Source organism: Euleptes europaea, chromosome 1, assembly GCF_029931775.1.
Source record: "Euleptes europaea isolate rEulEur1 chromosome 1, rEulEur1.hap1, whole genome shotgun sequence".
NCBI lineage: Eukaryota > Metazoa > Chordata > Lepidosauria > Squamata > Sphaerodactylidae > Euleptes > Euleptes europaea.
The window spans coordinates 135,527,172-135,540,869 of record NC_079312.1 but is presented as its reverse complement, the minus strand read 5'-3'; the positions used below and the strand labels follow the sequence as shown (position 1 = coordinate 135,540,869).

General features: G+C 46.3%; 1 protein-coding gene across 4 annotated transcripts in view; it reads right to left on the bottom strand.

Moving 5' to 3' along the window:
* BAIAP2 (BAR/IMD domain containing adaptor protein 2) overlaps nt 1–13,698 on the bottom strand; it is a 187,232-nt gene that overhangs the window by 121,636 nt on the left and 51,898 nt on the right. For all 4 annotated transcript variants that reach the window (XM_056867021.1, XM_056867018.1, XM_056867020.1 and 1 more), the window contains exon 2: nt 12,981–13,056. In XM_056867021.1, the coding sequence (XP_056722999.1) occupies nt 12,981–13,056 (76 nt within the window). The remainder of the gene's footprint in view (nt 1–12,980; nt 13,057–13,698) is intronic.

The window sequence follows — 13,698 nt, the reverse complement described above, 5'->3', positions numbered from 1 at the left end:
GAAAAGCTGCAAAACAAGATTTACAAATTATGGTACCTGTGAGAGGGGAAAGACACAGGCATACAATGTGGTTTTTTCTCTCTCCTGTTTTCAGTTTCAGGCCTTTAGCACATATGCCATCATGCTTTAACTTCACTTTGGAAAATGAGATGGAATCCTGAAAGGATTCAAGGAACAATCTGTGGACCACACAACAGCATCTCAGGGCTTGCTTGCAGTCCATGTATCATCTAACCACTCTTACGCTCTAGATTAAAGAAATCTACTAATGATTACTTCACCACAGATTCAGATAAAAGTTCTCATTGACCACTTCTAATCTTAAAAGTTATAGGATGTACAAAACTGGAGGGAATTTAGCCAAGACAAATGAATGGTGAAAGGTACATTTTTAGAAAAACACCATCATAGTGGTAGCCAGAACACCAGGTATTATGTACATCTGCAGGGTTACATACAACAATATGTTGTTATCTAGCGCAGGATTTGATATTCCTTAGCTTTCTCCTTTGGTAGCAGATGGGAGAACACAGAAAAGCATGAAAGTGTGGGCTGTGTCTACCACAAGTCTCATGATCTGGAAAGGGTCTGATCCTTCTGCCATTGCCCAGGCTCTGTTAAATTAACTCTCTGAAAACTTGAGCCTTGAAAGCAAAATTATGCACAAAGCATATGGAAATCTATTGTGTTTGCATAGGTTATTCAGACTCTAAGACATTCATTTACCTTTGAATAGAATCTGGATTTTTCATTTGGGAGGAGACCCACAGAAGGGCACACATTCCTGATAATACTGGTTTGTCAAGGTGCCAGAAAACATTACTAAATAGCCAGTTATCACTGACTTTCATTGTGGCTCATACTTATAGCTAGTTTGCTGACATTCCAACTGCGGACACACACAACCACTTTAAACAGATAACCAAGAGATTCCCCTTTATCAAAAGAACATGCTGCACAGATTTGACTTAACACAACAACCCTTTATAAAGGTTCCAAATCAAAAGATAAGTTGTACAATCTTATGAAGAGTAAAAACCACTGATTTCAATTAGTTTAGTCTGGAATAACTGCATAGGCTGAACCTTCATGTAAGAGATGTACATCTGGAAAAGCTCAAAGTAGATGGATCTAAAATCTATACTGTGAAGTGTCAATTTTCAGTGATAACTACTGGAACTATCCAAGATACTGTGGTGAAATGATATTTCACCCCAGGTATTTGTGTAAAAATTTACAGCTCTGCAATATGAATGTTGAATTTGCACACTGAACACTCAGAGAGGCTAAATGAGAACTGGAACACAAGACCTTGTAGAAGAACTTTTCCCTTCAGTAACTTCCAATTTGTAAAGGTAGCAGGATGTCAATTTATATGTTGATGGAGCTAGTTAGGAAAACAACTGACCTGTTTCTGGGGCGTGGGGGGGGGGGAGAATAGCATGTATACAGTGGAAATAGTAAGAACCTTCTAGGGTTCTTTTTCTAATTACCAGGCAATTTCCCACTAGGTAGCATAGGAGTGGTCTCACAGAATATGAAGGAGAATTTCTGTCAGTTGAGACCGACACAGATACGCTTACACACCCATACATAAACACAAGAGATTGGAGCCCATGGGCAGAATGGAGAAGACCAACAAGATTGTGGCACATGGTAGATATATGAACAGAGCCTGAATAGGAAATCTGGAAAGTTTAAGAGTATTCTGCTTACCTACTAAATGACCACAAGGGATAAGTTTAAGACCTAGAATGAGGAGATTGTGTTTAATGCTCCCTTTATTTTCCTTCACTCGGATGCTGTCAATTGTACAACTGTTTGCTTTTTCTTTTTGACTGCCGTAAGAAGCAAAGATAATTTTTTCTTTTTTTCTGAAACATGTTTATACGTCAAATCCAGCACAAGAACAAAATAGAAGCCAGTGTAGATAAAAAGAGTCACCACAACATGGCTTTTGCTGCAGCATACTTGACCAGCTGGGGGTCTTCAAGAGCATACTCACATAAAGTACATCCAGCCTTGATGAAATCAGAACAAGGTCTGGTGGCACGGTCACCCCTTTGCACGAAGGCATACAGCTGACAAGCCAGCCAAAAAGTACTTCAAGCCCTGGAAGCTATTTGGCCTCCAGACATGGCCAAAACTAAAAGCACCCCAAACCATGGATGTGATCCTTTAGAGGAAGTGCCTTCCAAAAGATGCCAATACACAGCTCCCGATTTAGAAAGCAGCAGCAGAAACAACAGCACCTGTCTTACAGTGCAATCCTAAGGTCAGTTACTCTGCACAGCACTGTTAGTGTGTGTACTTTTTTTCAACTACCTTGGACCCAAACTATTGTTTTAAAAGATCAAATACCTTATTGAATTGGTCACACAAACATAATGGTAACCAAATGCAATTCACAAACCAAAGGCATAAGGTGCTCCCTGCTGAAAGTCCATGGTATAGAGATGGTAATTTCCTTTTGTTCCAGTAGTAAGTGCTGCTGGGTGGTGTCAGCGAGGGCATGCAGTCGAGCCCCTGATAGCAAGCTCCGTGTTTCCCACACACACACCTTTTGGTCCCGTGGGAAAGTCTCTTCAGGTTGGGAGAGAGGTGCTATGACCAGGGGCTCCGATGTCTCCATTTCAAAGTAGCCTTCCTATTGTAAATCTACTCTGATCTCAAGGTGTGATTTTGCCGGAACCCTCTCTCTCTTGAAGTTTGAGAGAACTCTGATGTTTTGCTTTTCAAAGCCATTACATGTAAACAATTCTAGTGTGTGCATCCTATAAAGCAGATCTGTAAAATCTCCCTCGCCATTCTAACCTTAAGTTGTATAGACCACTGAACTCGTTTGTTTTCTAAATAAAACTTTTAAAAACTCTCTGCAATGTCTGGAGCGAAGTTTATTATTCCTGAGATGCAACGAGGTCCTGGAGTCTGACAGTAGGTTAGAATCCCCAGCCTTCTTTTTTATTTTTGTGTTAGGAGTTAGTATTAGTATGTCTGCACAATCCTTAAATCCGCTCGCAGCGAGAGAGGACCTCCAGCAGACCATCATTGATATTGAGGTTGGCCGGGAATAAACGACCCCGGAGCAACGCCCGCCCGGACCTACCAATGTCCCTGGGAGGCCGACGTGGAACTCCTTGCCTTTGGAGACCGGACAGCGGCATAGGGTCATAACCGGCGAACGGGAAGCGTCGGAACCATGGGGCGAGTTATACCGAGGACCGCTAACTGCTTGGTATGGAGAAGGGGAAGAGCGAAGCCAGGAGGTCGCTCCTGGAGAGTGGTGGAAGGAGCCCTCGCTTGCCCGCACTCCCGTCCTCACCGCAGAGGAGGCTACCCTGCTACGCGGACAGAACCAGACATTGGTTCTACAGAACCGGGACCTGCAGACACAGTTGGAGACTCTGCAGAGGGACTTGGCTGCTGTTATGGGGGCTATGAGAGAGCTCAGACAATCCTCGCAGCAACCCCAAGCGAGCTTGCAGCCCACTACAGAACCGCTCGTTTGTGGGGAGGCACCCACGCCCAGACGCCCTACTGCCAGGGATCTTAAAGTGTCCTTTGACGGATCCAGGGCACAGCTGCCCTACTTCCTACTCCAAGTCTCCGGCTTCATGAAGGACCAAGGAGAGACTTTTGCCTCGGAGGAAGCTCAGGTCAGGTACGTGAACAGCCTTTTGGAGAAGGAGGCGGTAGAATGGGCAGTGACGGCGGCAGAAACTATGCCCAGGGTCTTGAAATCCTTGGAAGAATTTTTGTCTGCTCTACGACACCGTTTTGAGGATCCCCGCAGGGGGGAGAAGGCGAAGATTGCCATGCATCGTTTGAGACAGGGGACCCGTTCAGTGAGTGAGTACGCACAGGACTTTTTATCCCTATCGTGCAAGATACAGGAGTGGAGCGAAGGTCCAGCACCAAGGTCCAGCACTTCCGTGAAGGACTACGGTGGGAAGTGCTGGATGGTTGCTTAACCTTGGGGGATCCTGAGTCAGTAGAGGAATGGATAAATTTGGCGGCTTTGGTGGAGAATCGCAAGCTGACCCTCCAGTTTTCCAAGGATCGTCCATTGAAGGCAACCCCCGTGGCTCTCGCAAGAGGGGACAATGCAGCGGACCTGCGGCAAGAGGGAAGAAACCGAGGGGTCTCCAGCCTCGACAGGGCGCGCCGTTTTAGAGAAGGAGCTTGTCTCCAGTGCGGAAAGATGGGTCATTTTGCAGCGAAGTGTACCAGTGCGTCGACAGAGGGGGCAAGCACCCGAGCGGCCCGAGAGCAGGAGTTGACACCACCTCTGACCCTGGAGCGTAAGAGAGCGGAGGGGACGACCGGTCGCTGCAGATCGGCAGCCCTGCAGGCAGAATCCACATCGGATCCACACAACCTTCCTACTCAGGATTTTTACAGAGATCCCTCGCTGGCAAAAAACGAGGACGGCCTTCTGTGAGAGAGCCGGCACGGAGGGCACCCTCGGAAGAAACCAAATCGGCTCCGAATTGGGTGAGTGACCAGGGGAAAACGCTGCTACTACCTGTTGTGTTACGAAACCCCTGGGGAGGGGAACTGGTGGCTGTCATTGCTATCCTGGACTCCGGGTGTTCCCGGACCTTGATTGATCAGGCAGTGGTAGAACGCCTGAAAATTGGGTCTCGAGAACTGGACCAGCCTTTACATTTCCATCAAATGGATGGAAGTGATCTGTGAGGGGGTGCGGTCCATTTGCGCACTCGTAAGGTGTTGGGGGTGGGAGACCACTGGGAACAGATCCACTTCACTGTAGTCCCTAAGATTTCCTACCTGGTGGTTCTCGGTAGCAACTGGTTGGCGGGACACAACCCGAGCGTTGATTGGGAACAAAGGCGGGTTGTATTTGGAGCCCCCCAGTGCGAGACATGGCCAGGACAACTTGCCCGGAGCCGAGGGGGGGAATGCTGCCGTGCTGGAGGCGCACACGCTACCCCCGGAGAACAGTGACTTTGCTGATGTGTTTGAGGGGACGGACTGTGACATCAAACTGATTAAAGACATTAAGCCGTCCAAAGCCCGAGTTTATCCCATGAGTCCCCAAGAGAAGGCGGTACTGTGGGAATTCTTGGACAAGAACTTGGAGTGGGGATTCATACGGCCGTCCAAGGCTGCGTTTTCTTCTCCCTGCTCCTGTGTGAAGAAGGGAACCTCTGATCTCAGACTGTGTGTAGACTATAGGGGGTTTAACGCGATTATAGAGACTAACGCCTATCCCATTCCCTTAATCCCGGACCTCCTGAGTACTCTCCAGGAGGGTTGTGTATTCTCGAAACTTGACCTGGCGGAAGCCTACTACTGGGTCCGGATTAAGGAGGGAGACGAAGCAAAGACAGCCTTTTCTTGTTGTTATCGTTAGTTTGAATTTTTGGTCATGCCGTTCGGTTTATCTGGGGCACCGTAGTGCTTCATGCAATTAATTAATGAGATCCTGCACGATCTACTGTTTAAAGGGGTAATAGTTTATTTGGACAATATTCTGATTTACTCCAGGGATCCCGAAGAACACCGAGAGTTGGTGCGGGAGGTTTTGCGTCGTTTAAGGGAAAACCATTTGTATGCTAAGCTGTCGAAATGTGCGTTCAATCAGGACCAGTTGTCGTTTCTCGGATATGTTGTATCCCCCCAAGGGTTGATCATGGACCCCGAGAAGGTTCAGGCAGTATGGGAGTGGGAACCCCCCTAGAATTTGCAAACAGGTTCAGCAATTCTTGGGGTTTGCTAATTTTTACACAAGTTTTATCCAGGATTTCGCCCAAATAGCCTTACCAATCACCGATTTGCTTAAAACCAAAGGGAAGGGGCAAGAGGCCACCTTTGCACAGTACCAGGTGCCTTGGACTGACCGGTGTCAGGTGGCTTTTGAGACTCTTAAGGAACGCTTTACCTCCGAGCCCGTGCTGGCTCACCCAGATTGTTCCAGGCAGTTCACCCTTCAGGTAGACGCCTCGGAGAAGGCGATGGGAGGTGCACTCCTTCAGAGGGATGACCAAGGGAGGCTTAAACCCTGTGCATATTTTTCCAAGAAATTCTCTGGGCCGGAGCTCAATTGGCCGATTGGAGAGAAGGAGGCCATGGCAATTAAGCATGCCCTCACGGTTTGGCGGCAGTTCCTGGAGGGGGCGGCCGAACCTTTTGAGGTCTGGACGGACCATCGGAATCTTGAGGCTATTTTGGGTCAGCGAAAGCTGTCCATCAAACAGCAACGCTGGGCAGACTTTTTCTCCAAATTTCATTTCACCATTAAACACATGCCCAGGAAGGAAAACTGCCTAGCCGACGGACTATCCCGAATGCCGCAATATGAATGTAAGGTCGAGCGGCTGGTGGGTTCTCTTTTTACACGGGAACACCTGGGTTTGACTCCGGAAGGGAATAGCGCAGCGGTTCTGACCAGAGCATAAACCCGTGCTGCGGCGGAAGGGTCAACCCAAAGTCCCTCTCGAGAGGAGGCCTCTCCTGCCTCCTCACCCCCGGCTGTCCCCAGGGATCTTCTGAATACAGTCTCTGGGGAGGGGGGGAATCCCCTCAGCAAGAGCAGGAGAACAGGGCTGAGGAGCCGGTTCCAGTCTCCTCTCAAATGTCGGATACTGCCGTCTCCCGCTTCTGGGCAGTTCCGGAGAACCTCCCCGAAGCCGTCAAGAGGAAATGGGGGGAAGCTCTTCGGCAGGAGTGGGGGGGGAGAGTCTCTCCCATCCCAGGTGACAGACGAGAATGGTACCCATAAGGACAAACACTACGTCCCCCTAGAGCTGCGGCGAGAGGTATTGGAATGGAGCCACAGTTCCAAAACGGGGGGGCATTTCGGGTTTATGAAATCCTTGCACCTAGTAAGAAGGCATTTCTGGTGGCTGGGGATGCGCCAGGACATCTATGTATTCATTAAAATCTTGTTCTGTGTGTGCGACAAGCAAGTGCTTGATGGGGAAGCCCCCAGGATTGTTAAAGCCCCTAGAGACTCCAGAGGTGCCCTGGCGGGTGATTGGGATGGATTTCATAACCGACCTCCCATTTAGCCAGGGGAAGACGGTTCTGTGGGTGGTCACGGATCTCTTCTCTAAGCAAGTTCATCTCGTTCCGTGCGAAGGAATGCCATCTGCACACAAACTGGCTCGCTTGTTTGTACACCACATCTTCAGACTGCACGGCTTTCCGCGGAAGGTCGTGAGTGACAGGGGGTCCATGTTCGTGTCTAAATTCTGAAAAGCGTTTTTAGGACTTGTGGGTGTACAACTGGGGTTGTCTTCAGCCTATCACCCGCAGATGGATGGACAGACCAAAAGGGTTAATGCGGTGGTAGAATGTTACTTGCGTTGTTTTGTAAATTACCACCAAGACAATTGGGTCGATCTGCTGCCGTTGGTGGAGTATGCCTACAATAACTCGGTAAACTCTGCGACCGGTATAAGCCCGTTCAAAGCGGTCTACGGGGTGGATTTCGGACCCTTGGGGGCCATACCCCTCCCACCAGACGGCGACCCCCCTGAGGTGTCTGTGTGGGCTAACACAGTGAGGAACACTTGGCCCTGGCTTGTAAAAAACTTGGAACAGGCGAAGGACAGGTACAAGGCACAAGCTGACAAACACAGGGCGCCACAGTGGGAGTTGAAGGTCGGAGAGGAGGTGTACCTCTCCACCAAGAATCTCAGGTCTTTACGCCCGTGCAGGAAACTGAGTCAAAAATTTGTGGGGCCGTTCCCAATCTCCCGGGTTATCAATGAGGTTATAGTGGAGTTGGAACTGCCAAAAACCTTACAGGGGGTGCACCCGGTGTTTCATGTGAGTCTGTTAAAACCCTTCCTACCGGCGCCCGGATGGCACCCCGAACCCGCAGCTGCGACCCCGTTCATGGTGCAAGGGGAACAGCACTTTGAGATCTCCAAGGTATTAGACTCTCGGGTGCGGAGGGGCCAGCTGGAGTATCTCGTACATTGGAAACATGTGAATTCCGGTCACGATGAGTGGGTGTCTGCTGTACACGTACAAGCCCCCACCCTAGTAGCAGATTTCCATCGTCACTACCCTGCCAAACCGAGAAACCCCGGGGGGGGGGTCTTTGGGGAGGCGGAGTGTCAGCGAGGGCATGCAGTCGAGCCCCTGATAGCAAGCTCCGTGTTTCCCACACACACACCTTTTGGTCCCGTGGGAAAGTCTCTTCAGGTTGGGAGAGAAGTGCTATGACCAGGGGCTCCGATGTCTCCATTTCAAAGTAGCCTTCCTATTGTAAATCTACTCTGATCTCAAGGTGTGATTTTGCCGGAACCCTCTCTCTCTTGAAGTTTGAGAGAACTCTGATGTTTTGCTTTTCAAAGCCATTACATGTAAACAATTCTAGTGTGTGCATCCTATAAAGCTGATCTGTAAAATCTCCTTCGCCATTCTAACCTTAAGTTGTATAGACCACTGAACTCGTCTGCTTTCTAAATAAAACTTTTAAAAACTCTCTGCAATGTCTGGAGCGATGTTTATTATTCCTGAGATGCAACAAGGTCCTGGAGTCTGACAGGTGGTCATAAAAGTTGGTAAATGGCATCTCTGATATACAAGCACTATCTGCGGTTCCAGAAGCAAAGTGAGATCCATTCCCAGTTAAATGGCATGGAGAGACATGATTGAACTCCAAGCTACTCCACAGAAGACGTCCCATGGAGAATAGAAGTATCACTTTCTGGAAACTATCCTCTAGGAGCTACCAGAAACACTTATAAAGCAGCATCCTTTCATTGGGGGTTACCGCACTTTGTATTCCCAGCGATGTATTAAGAGTTTGAAAATGTTGTAAAAAACATCGCTTTAAAAGGGTTTTTGGATATGGCTTATAAATGGTTGGAAGACGTCTTCACAGCTAAAGGGGCCAAACAAAGTGCGAACAGCATTTTTTATAACGTTTTCAAACTCTTAATACATCGCTGGGAATACAAGTGCGGTAACAGCCATTGTGTGTATATTTTCCCTCATTGCTGTTATTTTTCCTTGCAGGAATAAGATCCTCAGAGATGTTTAGTTCATTGGGCCAACATCCTTGCTCTCAAGACCAAGCCTCCTTCCAACAGAGTCTGGGTTCGTTGTTTGTGCAAAGGTGTGAAAACACATCCACATTCTTCTCCAGGACAAATTCCCCACTGGCCATTCTCCCCAGTAAAAAGGTAAAGGTCCCCTGTGCAAGCACCGGGTCATTCCTGACCCATGGGGTGACGTCACATCCCGACGCTTACTAGGCAGACTTTGTTTACGGGGTGGTTTGCCAGTGCCTTCCCCAGTCATCTTCCCTTTACCCCCAGCAAGCTGGGTACTCATTTTACCGACCTCGGAAGAAGGGAAGGCTGAGTCAACCTTGAGCCGGCTACCTGAAACCAACTTCCGTCGGGATCAAACTCAGGTCGTGAGCAGAGCTTGGACTGCAGTACTGCAGCTTATCACTCTGCGCCATGGGGCTCTTCATTCTCCCCAGTAGCAGGAATTAAAAACTGCCCATCAAAGTAGCAAGAGGTAGAGAGGTAGCACTTTAGCCAACTCAACACCCAGGAAAACCTGCACACCCAAGGATGGGCGTGAGAAGCTCTGATCAAATAGATTTTTCAGGACTATTTGGACAAATGTAAATCATGGCCAGGGAAAGTCTAGTTAGGATATGTGTTTCTTTTTTTCTTGCAACTCCATCTGTGCATGTGTGCTTCTCCCCCACCCCCCAAGTATAATCACAGCCCAGTAACTTAAGACTGTGGTGTGTGTTCATGAAAAAGATGGACCCCTGCCTGTGACCTTAGGCGATAGGCTGGTGGTGGCTATCTGGAGTGCCACCTCTGCTTGGTGGGTGGGTCTGTTTCTCTCCCCAGCCCCTTTCACAAATGCTTTTTTTAAATTTATATTTGTCACTCAGGTATAGCTCTTATGTAGATAGTTTCAGAGGGTAGCTGTGTCTAGTTAGTAGAACAGTTAGATTCGAGTCCCGTCTGTCTGATAAAGGGAGCTTTGACTCTCTAAAGCTTATACCCTGAAACTCTTGTTGGTCTCTAAGGTGCTACTGGACTCGACTGTTCCTATGGAGATGCAGCTCATCATGTAAGGGCAAAATAACAATGTACGGGAGATGGCAGAACTTGGTGAATTTTTTAAAAATGGACTATTGTGATGAACGCTATAGTCTCAGTATATTAAGTTGATTTTGAGCATGCATACCCTGCCTGTGCAAGTGGGTGCTTATTCATCTGCAGCCCATTCAACATTTACTATAGTGTTCATAAAATAAGTTAAGCTTCATTTATGATGAACAAGCAAGTGCTATCCACACATTATTTGAGATATTAGCATGTATTCTACCACTCCACTGGACACTGTTTGAGGCCTAAAAAGCCTTCCTCCAACTTACGGTAAGTTGCTCTTCCACTGAAAGAAAAGCCACTAAAGTTGGATGAAGGATCCTTAGATTGGAAGAATACTTTTGGAACACATTATAGAATACGCACACACCCTATGTTGGTTCTCGTAGGTTATCCGGGCTGTGTAACCCTATGTTATTTCTCTGACTTTCCTCATTAGATATCACATCCATACACACGCATGCACACAACCCAGTTTCCCCAGATAGGTTATGCTGACAAGTATTTTATAGTGGTAAAGTAAAACCTGTATTACTTCTCCCCTTGAATCCCATCACATTTCAAATTATGGTACCTCTCTTCACGTAGCTTTCTGATCTCTTTTAGGATAGAAGATTGATCAAAGTTGAGATGCTTAAAATGCATCAAGAGATTAATAGAATAATTATGTTACTTACTTTCTTCTTTTTTTCCAAGGAAGAGATTGCAAGGGCTTAATGGAATGAATGAAGCAGCAACTAACAAGGCGGTGCTGTGTGCATATGCTGAGTTCTCTCCCCAGTGATTTGCCTCAGCATGCCTGCTTCTAGTTGGGCTTGAGCCCAGTACCAGTCTTTCTTTTTAAGCCTTCACTTGAGACTGTCTAGCACGCCCTCTATTTATTGACCTGCAGTTGGTATGTACAGTTAGCTCAATTAGATTTTCCTGAAGTCTCAGCCAGAAGATGTAAGACTCACGTCTGACTCATCAGATAGTTATTTTTTATTTAAGAAAAAAGAAGTCCCAGGTGTTATTGAAAGTTGTGTTTAAATAGGCTGAGAGAGGCAATCTATGAAGCTTCCTAAGCAACGCTCAAGCCATCTAAAAAGAGAAACTTTAGGATGAAGCTTAACCCCAGGGACTTCATCTGGGTTCAGTTGCCAGCAAGCATGAAAGGAAGAACCAATTAAGTTCTGTTCGCTCGCTCAAGTCCATGGGAGCTGGTGGATCCCAAACAGCCTGCTTGCACCAGCAGCTGAACAGCAAAGTATAGTCAGAGCGGAAACATCCACAACTGACCCCTCATTTCATCAGAGCCAAACACTGGCCCAAAACTTCTAGGAGTTTTTCAGTTTACAGGCAAGTAAAACTGCCGGGGGAGGGAAGGCGGCATGGAATAGCCCGATCTCGTCAGATCTCAGAAGCTAAGCAGGGTACTTGGATGGGAGACCACCAAGGAAGAGTCTGCAGAGGAATGCAATGGCAAACCACCTCTGCTTCTTACTTGCCTTGAAAGCCCTTTGCTGGGGTTGCCATACGTCGGTTGCAGCCTGACAGCACTTTACATGCACAAAGCTGCCAGAACAAATCCAGAAAACCTGGTCTAGGAGGACTACTGCCCCCTTAGTAGTGTGTTCCAAAACTTTTAAATTACATGTATTGATGGGGGCCAAGGCACAGATTTTTTTTTTAATTACACTTTAAAATACACAGAGTAAATGCAACAAACAGATGTTTGGAAGCAAGCAACTCTCACAGACTGACTCCTCATTGGATGTGACACCTGCTGAAGTCTACCCTTTATAGCTGGCTGGTATTTTTGCTGTGTAATGTGTACAACTTGACTATGTTGCTATTTCTTATGGCACGAGTGTTCGCAGGCAAGAGACTTTCAGGGCAATCCTTAGAATACCTTCCTATGCGTAAGCCCTATTAACTAAAATGGGACTTAGTTTTTAGCAGACTTTCTTAGGATTTCTCCCTTGGTAAGGGGTGACACTTATAAAAGCTTGTATCAGAATTCAGTTTGTTAGGCTGCAATCCCATCCCCAGGAAGAGTGCTTAAATTATACTGATTTGGGATTTAGGCAGCCTGTTTATTCACAGGAATCCAGTATTAGACATTGGCAGCTAAATCTCAAACATATGCATTGTTGATGCAGAAGTTCCGTATTGTTTAAAAGAACTACCTCCTGAAGCAGAAACAAACAGATTTTCCTTTACTATTGTTGCAAATAACTAGTTGCCACTGGTTTCAATAGAACTTGATCATGGTTAACTTTAGCTAGATCAGGGCCTTAGTCTTTAAAAGTATCATAAAACTCTTTAAGTTTGTGTTTACTAAAGGAGGGTTTGCACTCTTTATTTAACAATGGTAATTTACTCCTTTACAGATTAGCCAGTTTTAGAACATTCTTGTAGATTATCAAATTTAAACCTGCATTCTATAGCTGTAACTTTTTAATGACTATTTTTAATTGTAACATATAAAAGGGGGGAAACTTCACAAGGCTATTTAAGAAGAAGAAATCCCAAGTTGTATCTATCATTTTGTTGTCTGTAAATCAGCAGACTGTTTTTGGATCATCATTTTAAGGAAGATTTCATGCCATAGCTCCTCACGCAGTCTGCCCTATGACAGCCCTTCATACCTCATATGTCATAAACGATAATATGTTTACATCTTAATTCAAAAAACTTGTTTGCCTTTAGTAGACAAAAGCATGCCTGAGACATTTTTTAATCTAAATAACAATGCTGACAAATGGTACCTAGTAGTAGGTCTTACCTTCCACCACATCCCTCCCCAAATGTCAGAGGACTGCTTTTCCCACAGTTGTCATGTTACAGCCATGACAGTGTGCACAATACCACTTTGCTTACCTGCCAGGGCTTTTTCATAGTTCTTCCCCATGGAAATGAAGTTCCGGAGACTAGGATTGAACTGTTCCATGATAGTCTATGAAATAAACAAAAAAGACATCAGCAATTTAAGGATACTGTACAGAGACATCTGAAGCATTCTTGCATTCTTTGTGTACACATGTAGGAATAAGTAAGAGGCTGAGTCACACCACCATGTAGAATAAAGCCTTGGAAACAGAATGCCTCCTCCACACACAAACACACTGCCACACAGAAAAGACAACTCAAGAATCGATGACATTTTACAAAACAATGATGCCTTTTTACAACCCGGTCCAGGAGTTAAGCATATCACTACAGGAGATGAGTAATTCTAGACACCACAGAACTCTTGTGTGACTATTTATTCTGCCAGGATTGGCATCAACAAATGAGAGAGGGAGGGAGGGAGGGAGAGGGGGGGAGGGGGAGAGATAGAGATTAGAGAATGTAGCATTAGAACATCTGGCAATGGGGTACAAACACATCAATATGTAAACAGAGTATAAACAAACAAGTTGACAGGAACCATGAATTAAACTCACCAGACACAGTAGAAACTGGCTTATGCACATTTTTTTTCTTGGTACAGAATACCATGGGGGAAAAACTCCATAACATTGCATGAAGCCATGCCTACCAGTTGCAATTAAATATATGGGCCCTGATGTTTGAGGCTCTTTATGTCAAAAGCATC